Here is a 9,384-nt window from a genome sequence, read left to right as displayed (position 1 = left end):
GAAGGCAATACCATCTGCAACCACCTCTCATAAAGTTCTGAGAGAATTGCCATTGCATAATAAAAGTCTCATCTGGAAGTACCCTGAGGCAGCTGCGCCAGCACCTACTGGAATCCATGGGATGGAGGTTGTCCCATGGATCTGAATGGAACCTAGGCTCAACCAGCCTAGTCGGGATGAGGCCCTTCCTGCTTCTGGACTTGTAACACAGCTGTTTTGGACCACCCATCACTCTCCTAAGCCCTCTCCCTTTTTCATAAGGACTGAGAGAGGGCCCTATTTTGGAACTCCCCAGAAGCTCTACAGCAGACTTTTAAAACTACCAGAACAAGCAAATAAACCACACATTTTCCAAATCTGTCTGGACCATCTGCCTGTCCTTAAAATGCATCATCAGAAGAAACAACCAGCATGTTTTATTCTATTTTACTCCTTTTTTTTCTTTTTTAGGAAAAAGAGCTAAGTGCTACTAGATGGCTACCAGAGTGGCTGAAATGGTGTATCTTATTGTATGTGTTTTTCTATTGGATTTCTAAAAAAAAACAAAACACATTTTCAAGATTTTTCTTCTTTTTCCAAACAAAAAATCATTGTGTAAACAACAAGAAAAATCTACTTTTCTGATGTAAAATATATCATTATTTCTTCAACGTCTTTTCATTTCCTGGGAGGGAGGAGTGAGCAGAAGGTAGATTGTCCTCTTCGGTGGGTCCCCCCTGAGGGTAGACGACAAAGCACACCTTCTGGCCCCAGTGAGTCAAGGATTCTAGAAAGAAGGACCAGGTTGTCAATGAAATGTGACCACAGTAGTCATTATCACTTGGGGATCAACTCTAGCTCAGTGGTGGAACAGGGGTTTGCATCTGGAGGGTCTTGAGTTCAGTTCATGATCTGCTGGAGTGAATCTCCTGACATCAACCTATGAGAACACGATGTCCCTTGTCTATGGTCTTCCTCCAGGTGCCTCCTCTGAGGAAAATTTAGAGTGCGGCAACAAGGACGAGAATCTTCTTAGTGGTCGGTCCCCAATTATGGAATGGACTCTCTAGTGAAGTCTGCCAGGTGCCAACATGGTTATCCGTTCAGTGTTAAGTTAAGACTGCACTCCCTGGTATTTGGCACCGTATATGGTTTGGGACTGCAACATGCCCAGCAACTCTCCAAGCCACCATTGACCCGGATGTTCAACATCTGACAGAGGATCAATTGATGGCAACAAGGATGAGGGCCTTTTCAGTGGCAGCCCCACAATTGTGGAACTGTCTTTCCACTGAGGCCCACCTGGTGCCAGGTCTGCCTTCATTTCAGCACCAGTTCAAGGCTTCCCCCTCTGACAAGGAATTTAACAGTTGTATTAGCTCATGGGGGAGTGTGTCAGCTATTTTAACAAGCCTAATTGTTGGTTAAGCTGTTTAAAAACCAGTTTTTAAATCACCTGCAATGAAATGTCTTGATGTTTTTCCTGTAGTTTATTTTTGATATCACATTTTTAATTTTCTGAATATACTGCCCAGAGAACTTCAGTTTCTGGGCCAAATAACAACAACCACAGCAGCAGCAACAATGGTAACAGCAGCAGCAATAAATGATAGGTTTTTAATTTGTTCATGGAATATTGTTTGGATATGGGTGTTCATAGATATGTATGTTTGGGGTCTGTTTATATATTTGTGTCATATATTATGCCCAATACTGCACTTTCAAGGTTTTTATTTTTTTTTAGCAGCCCAGAGAGCTTTGGTGATTGGGTGGGATGGAAGCATAATGAATGAAATGAGATCCTTGGCTTCTCTAGTTGGAATGATCAGGAGGCGGGTGATGGGAAGAGCTGCTGCCAGCAAAGTAAGTGATTCTCAGCTCGAGGTGGACATATGGTAGCTTTTTATGACCAGGTGTACACAAATGCCATGGTTCACCATAGCTTACATAAGCTGAGGAAAGCCCCAGCGTCTTTGAGTGACTTTCAGAAAATTGCAGCCATAACTGCAGCCTGTTGTGCTATCTGAACCTATCGGGCATGTTGAGCAATGCTTCACCAACCCTTGCTTAACCCCAAAGCAGGCCCTTGATGACCCACAGTGCCCTGTTTGATCACGTGAATAGGCCCAGTGTCACTAAGACGAAGATGCAGGGTGTAAACTGGAGTGCTAAATCACGGCTGTTGTTTTAAGGTGTGAAATCACGCATAACCTAGGGGAAATGTATGAAAAGTAGTGGATGGAACTTGCAGATCAGGCATGCTTCGGCAAAAATACTGCTTGCCCTTGTAAGCAGTCCTTTTGTTTTTCCTTACTTGAGCAAACAAACCTTAACCAAGATCAAGCCATGCTTAGACGAGCCAAGCCTGGACAAGATGAAAAAATAGTCTCATGCAACACAAGGCAGCTCCCCGTGGCCCAGTCCAAGAGGAACTGCAGCCACTTACGTGGGGCATCAGAATTCAGAAGGGTCAGGTGATTCTGAAAATATTTAAAGGGTGCTGATCGATAGGCAAGTGCCATAGCAATACAGGAAGAAAACAAATACATAGGTTGTGCTTTATTCTCCACCTATGTTTTTCAAGGACAAATGTAGTAAAAACAATCCTCCAACATGGTTTGTTAGGAATAAATATAAGAACGCATTCCCACTGAAATAGAAGAGAGATCAAAATGTGTTGGGAATAAGGATTTCAGTGTGTTTGATGCATTTCTTACAGCTGCTTTTGACACCCTCCCATTGCTATGGCCCTCTCCCTGCTTGAAGTTTTGGGGCAACAGAGTCTGGGCCTGGTCTCCTGATTTCATGCACATGTGCCAAAATTTTCCCAAGGGCAGGAACTTCCTCTTCATTTTTTCACCCGTAGAGCAGAGGAAGGGGCTTGACATGATGAAAACATGAGACGCAGCCTTGAGGCAGACCCACGATCATGTGGTTTAAAAGGCTGGGCTCAGGAAAGACCTGAGTTCAAATCAGGACTCAGCGGTGGATTCAGAAACAGGCTAGTGAAAATTTGGAACCCTGTGCCATTTTCTTGGGGAAATCAATGTAATCAATTATTCCATATCACAGGCTGTCATCCCACTCCCCTGGGCTCTTTCTTACCTGTTATCCTATTTACACACTTTGGTTTGTTTTTCCAGTACACGCCAAGAAAAAACACTGGCACTCCAGTTAGTATGATAATCAGTCCAATTCCACAGACCACTGGCTCAGAATATAAACTGAAGACCAAGAGAAAGGCCCAAAATATCAGGTAAGTGATTGGAACCAGGAGATTTACCTAAGAAGAAAGAAAGTAATTGGAAGTGTACAGAAGCCTGTTATTCCTGGCCTCATTCCCTTCATGGCATCTTGTCAAAGGAGTGTTGACATTCACTAAACCGGATCATGATTAGCATCTGGTCAAGCCAATTGCAACAAAAAGGGAATCTCCTTTCTAACGCTGCTCAGGTGCAATCAACCCTATGCAGGTCAGCGAGATCTTTCAGCCTTGGGTTCACACGCATCCATTTTGCCTCTCTGCTCCCTCTGCTCTGCGTTTCCACAGATGGCCATTTTTGGCCGTCCAGTGACAACATTATGGAGTGGGAGGAAAGGAGGCTGGAGGGGCTTCATGAAGGGCCATATCCCATCCTCCTCACCTCTGATAACACCTCCGTCTACTCGTCTCCGAGGCTGTTGCTTTCCTAACCTCAGACAGCAGCAGCCACTGCTCGCCATGCCTGCTGCAAGGGGTGGGTGGAGCCCCAGTTCCCGTGTCCGAGGTTGGAATGCTCTCTCTGACCTCAAAGCCGGAAGCCAAACTTTCCCGTGGCTCCTCAGACAAGGTCTAGGAGCCATTGGAGGGTGCTCCCAGTGCCCCACGGAGCAGACAAACAGCAGCAACCTCAACCAAAGCAAACATCCAAGGGGTGGTGGTGTTAACAAGAGAGAAACCAACCGTGGCAGCCTGTGGAAACAGTTGGGCCCAAGCAGGTGGACTCCGGATGTGCTGAACTCCCCACTCACATCACTCTCATCACATGCTGGCTGGAAAGGATGGGAATTGCAATCCAAACAAATCCGGAGGCCGGAAGGTTGGAGAAGGCCAGATTTTGGTGTTGGACTATAATTCAGGTGGACTGGGTTCCAGCCGCCACCCAGATTAGATCACAAGCAGATGGTGAACTAGTCAATTTCACTTGTGAAGGAATCATTAAAACATTCAACGGAGTTGCATTAAAAGCAGGACTTATGGGTGGTACCTTAATAAGTATTCATCCTTTCACTTAAAAAAGAACTTAAAATTTAATTAAACCAACTGGTCAGGTATACAGGCAGAATGACTGGAGAAAAGGGTTTCTATTCTGGGCTTTACCTGACAACTTTTTTTTAAAAAAAGAGTCCCACCAAAAGATACATACCTATTGCAACACTGGGGTTGTGAAGCTGGGGTTCAAGTTTCCTTGTCAGAACTAAAGCAGTAAAAACTGAACAGGATCCGGTTTCAGTCCCCCCCCCCCCACCAGGTAGAGAAACCTGAAGAACCTGTTTGGAACTGGGAAGCCACAGTGTGGGAGCTGGCATACCTGTGACATGTACGTCCCCTGCTTTTCCTCCTCAGAACCCTCAAGGCACCTTACCTAATTCCTGTTCCTTTTTTTAAACTTCACAGTGACCCTGTGAGGTAGGCCAGCCTTAGAACTAGCGACTGGCTCAAAGTAACCCAGTGAATTTCATGGCTGAGTGGGGACCAGAACTTAGCTCTCCTGAGTCTCAGTCCGGCAGTCTGACCACTCAACCACCCCAGCCTTTTGCTAGCTTTTAAGGTGCCACAAGACTCTCCTCTTAGCTTAAGACAAGCCGCTGAAGCGGCCACCTCTTGCCCTGCCTCCGTCACTGCGGGACGGGAGGGATGTGCTCTGGCTGCCTGGCCTTAGTCAGAGGACTCCAGCTGCAGAACTACGATCCAGCAAGCCCCAGCATTTCTCACCTTGATGGGTCTGAAGATTTTGGGTTTCTTCCAGCGAAGCACAATCAGTCCTATGATTGTTATTCCATAGCAGAGGTAGTTAATAAAGGACACATAGTTGATTAATGTGTAGGTGTCCCCAACCAGCATGATAACAACGGTGGCCAGACACTGGGGAAAATGAAACGGCGTAAGTGGAAGCATTATTGGATTTTTTAAAAGCAGAGAAACAGAGAACCTTTGCACAGGGAAGTCCTATGGATGCTGGACAGTGTAGGCAGCCGTAGGATCGCTCCGATTCCTCATTAGGGGCTGGGGAATCACTCTACCCTTGCAGAAGGTGATCCGTGCCGGAGAGCCATGTCCGTCCAGCTCCCTCTCTCAAAGCCAGTGTGGAAAGAACTGCGCAGCTGCTTCTCCGGGGTACAAGAGCAACCTTGGCCAGAGGCTTCTGGGGCCTCTTTTGTGGAAGGGCGGGGGAGAGGCCGGCACCACCAAGATTCAAGGTCTCCTCGTGGTGCTTCTCTCTTCTCCCTGCCCCTGCTCGTCGGTGCTTCACTTGGCTGAAATCGGCTCCTGGGCACCTTGCGGAGCAAGAGTGGTGAGGAGGCAGCTCGGGCCTTTCCGCTTCTCCCACCCTCCATGAGATGCCCGTACACCCCTGAGTGCAGAGGATCCAGAGGACTGCATCCTTACTGAATATTCTGTTGTAATCATGGCATCTTCTTACATGGGCCGTGATATGTCAGTCAGCCCCCAGTTCCTTTGGTGCCATCTCTACAGTTCTACACTGGTGAGCTTATTTTTATATGAGCACCACCATCCTTCAGAAACCACCATGACCGGGTCTTGCTGGGACTGGTGAGATGCTTTCTGTCTCAACATGCATTGGATCAGTCCTTAATCTGTCCTTATGCAGCCGCGATGAGAAATGGTCATAGGCAGGGCCTGCCCTACCATTTGGCAGAGTGAAGCAGCTGCCTCAGGTGGCAGGGGCTGGGAGGCGGCAGCAAATGTTGGAGATGCAAACCGTGGGTCACGCGGTCTGCCCTGTGCCCCCTCAGCTGGACTGCCACCTCCACGTGTGCAGGGAAGGCTGTTGTGTTACCCATGTCAGAGGATGTCTCAACTGCCAGTCCAGCCCGCTTTTCTATGGGGAATGGGACAGCGTGTCACCTTGCCCTTTGCCTCAGGCAGCAAAGGTCTTGGCTGCACACAGGGCCTTCTCAGTGGCGGCTGGGCCTTAGCTATGGAACTGCCCCCCTTTCCTCAGTGGAGCTGAACCTCTTTCAGCCCAAGGGCCAAATTCCATTTTAGATGTGTTCTTGGAGGCCACATTCCAGTGGTGAGTGGCTTCAAGCGCTTTTTGCTAGCAACTAAGCTTAGCGGAAGCTTTTCAGCCTTCTAGAATAGGGGCAAAACTGTACACATGTGGGGAAAACACCAAAGAAATGGTGGTTGAGGGAAGGGTGAGGGGCCAGGAGAAAGGAGCATGGCCAGCTGAGGAACTTCTCCTGGGATCCAAGAAAGGCAGCTTTGACTAACTGGCCCGAGGTGCTGCATCCCTGCTTTTCCGGGTCCTAAATGATGGGCACCTCCTGCATGAACCTGCCTGGGTCAAAGCAAGGACTTCTGAGGCACTTTGTCAAGTCCCCAGCCATGGAAGTGGACGACCACAAACGAGAGGAGAAGGCCTTCCAGCCGTGGTGCTCCGTCTTTGGATTCTCCCCACAGGGAAGCGCTCCTGCCACCAGGTCTGCTTTCCCTTTGGCTAGAAGGAAACATGCGTTCACCTCCCTCGGCCTTTTAGGTTTAGGCCATTCCGACTGAGACGGCCTTCGGCCTCCACACTGGGGGGCAGGTGGTCGTGTAATGCTGAGCGGGAGCAGCAGCAGAGGTGAGTGACTGCTCTTGGCTCCTCCTGCTCTGCTTTCGTGCTGGACAGATAATTTGGGCCATCCAGCTGGGGCACTTTGGAGGAGGAACCAAAGAGGCTGCAGGGGACACAGAAGGCCTCCTCCTGTGGTCTCCACAGTCCCCTCCCCTCCCCTGGAATGGGAGGCTGACATGCTGCATAATGAAGCACCAGTCTCCATCCAGAGCCATCTTTATTTCCCAGAATGCCTCTAGGACCCATCTTGTATTTCAGGCCACGTTCCTTGTCTCTGAGCCTCATCTGCCTGCATTCTATAAAAGAAGACTGGGAGCTCAAAAGCATGGTTTAGCGGGTGGAACTCAGATCCTACCAAACCGTGTCATCAGTCCCCTGGGCAAGTTACCTTGTCTATTAGCCTTCAGGATATAGGTCTTTCCTGAATGGTCATGCCTTCCATGGCAGCCACTTGGTGGACTGGCAAGCCACTCATGGCACTCGCAGTGCAAGGGGGCCCATGTTCCCCTTAAAATGCCCATGATGGCCACTGACTCAAAAAGTTCCCAGTCACACAGAACTACCCTTAGAGGGCCAGCATAAAACAGATCCCCTTGTTACTCTCTGTCCCTCTTGTACAATATCGCCACTGTGGGCTTCGACATGCATACTGGGGAACCGTGAAGCTAATGCTAGAGAAATATTGATACGTACACAGACAAGGAGGGCTGGAATTGGGGTGCAGTGCTTGACGTGAATCATAGACAGCAAACTGGGTAAATGGCCTTCGCGGGCACCAGAGAAACACAACCTGAAAAAAAACAAAGAAAGACATCCAGTGGGGCATGGACCACATGGCCTATTTCAACCCATAGTACTATCACTTTTCCATACCCTTCAGGCTACTGAAAGATGCTGAAGTTTTGACAAGTGCAGAACAATACAAAAGAGACCTCCTTGGCTATTTAACAGTGCTACCTAAGAAGAAAAACAGGTGATAAGAAAGGAATATTTCACGCTTTCATGTTCTGCTTTTGGGAGATGATTGTATGACAGATCAGTCATACCCTTCTATAGTGCCCTCGGATCTGCAAGTGGAAAGGGCGGTTTTCCATTTTTCTGTGTTCATAACAACTCTGCTGTCTGTCTGTCTAATACTCCACACCTGGGAAGGCCCTCCTGCTAGATGACACCAACTTTATCATACAGCTTAAGAGCAACCTTCCCTTTTGGGCACTAGACCACTATTTCATATGCAAAGAGGAGAGTTGGCATACAGATGCCAGCCTTGGCTGGAGGGAGTTTCAGGAGACAATCACTGAATGGTCACATTTCCTGCCTCCCCCTCCCCATCGATCATTAGATTGTTTTTCACCCCATCTTTCCTCCAAGGAGCTCCAAAGGCACACAAAGACTCCCCACTGTATCTTCATAACAACCCTGTGAGGTAGGCTAGACCAAGAGAGAGTGACTTGTGCAAAACTAGCTAGAGAGCTTCATGGCTGGCAGAGGGCCTGGACAGAGGTCTCCCCATTTGAAATCCATGGCCATTCCATTGCGCCAAGTGACTTCGATAAAAACCTATGAAGGGTTATGCAGGATTGGACCCTGGAAGCATCCAGCCCAACTTTGTGCTCCCCCAGTGAGTAGCCAAATACTCATGAGAAGCCCGCCAGCAGCACTTCTCCTCCCAAGCTCCCCAGCCATGGGCATTCGTGGACAGGCTGCCTCTGGTACTGGAGATGCCAAACAGCCCTGAGGACTAGCAGCCGTTGAGAGCCTCCAAGAATTTGTCCAACCCGTTATTTCCATCTAAGGAGCCGTCTTCTTCCATCAGCAGGTTCCACAGTCTGTGGGATGCTTCCCCTACAGGGCTCACCCCTGCTGGTTTAGATCCCAAACCGGGGAAGGGAAACCTTGAGGCATCTTTTCACCTTGATTCCCCCAAGAGCTGCGCTCCTGAGCGGAATTTGCCCCTTCTATGACTCCACAGTGGTTTGCCACTGAATTTGGCCATCAAACTGCTGACTTGGGGTAGGGGCTGAACAAACGGATTGAAGGGGAGGCTGTGTCTGGGGCTGTGTGTTTTCTACCCTGACCTAATCAGTCAAATAAGCTGGAAAAAGCTGGAGGCCAGTTTCTCAGCCTAACCTTTCTCACAGAGTTAATTGTGGGTGAGCCACCTGAAGCTCCACGGAGGAAGTAACCCTTATCAGCAGGACTAACCATTATTGATTCAAAGAAATGATTTAACTCATTTCAATAAGCCTGTACATTCCTTTAACATAAAATATTTTTTTCTAATCGTTAGAAGAAATCAATACCAATGAAATGGGTGTGGTAAATTATGTTCTCCATAAAGCAGAGCAAGACTTTCTAGCTAAGAAAGAGAACAAAGTCTTCCCTTTGTCCTTCTTGAAAGAGGAAAGCAATGAGGAGGGAGGGGGAATCGTACTTGGTCTAACCTGGATGAGGTAAAAAGGTATCCATTTATTCCTCCAAATGTAGACAGAGCCACAGAGACAGGCATAACCCAGGAAAAATAGCCCAGTAACTTTTCACCAAATGTCTAAAGCAACAA

General features: G+C 48.2%; 1 protein-coding gene across 1 annotated transcript in view; it reads right to left on the bottom strand.

Moving 5' to 3' along the window:
• Nucleotides 1–638: 638 nt before the first annotated feature.
• SLC7A10 (solute carrier family 7 member 10) overlaps nt 639–9,384 on the bottom strand; it is a 49,658-nt gene continuing 40,912 nt past the window's right edge. Inside the window, exons 7-11 of the mRNA XM_044427876.1 lie at nt 9,269–9,372; nt 7,518–7,614; nt 4,955–5,104; nt 3,085–3,262; nt 639–766 (exon numbers count right to left, since the gene is read on the bottom strand). Of these exons, the coding sequence (XP_044283811.1) occupies nt 639–766; nt 3,085–3,262; nt 4,955–5,104; nt 7,518–7,614; nt 9,269–9,372 (657 nt within the window). The remainder of the gene's footprint in view (nt 767–3,084; nt 3,263–4,954; nt 5,105–7,517; nt 7,615–9,268; nt 9,373–9,384) is intronic.

This window comes from Varanus komodoensis, unplaced genomic scaffold (genome assembly GCF_004798865.1).
Source record: "Varanus komodoensis strain SLA01 unplaced genomic scaffold, ASM479886v1 scaffold19, whole genome shotgun sequence".
Taxonomy (NCBI): Eukaryota; Metazoa; Chordata; class Lepidosauria; order Squamata; family Varanidae; genus Varanus; species Varanus komodoensis.
Note: the sequence above shows the minus strand (reverse complement) of the source record. Positions and strands in the feature narration are given on the sequence as shown.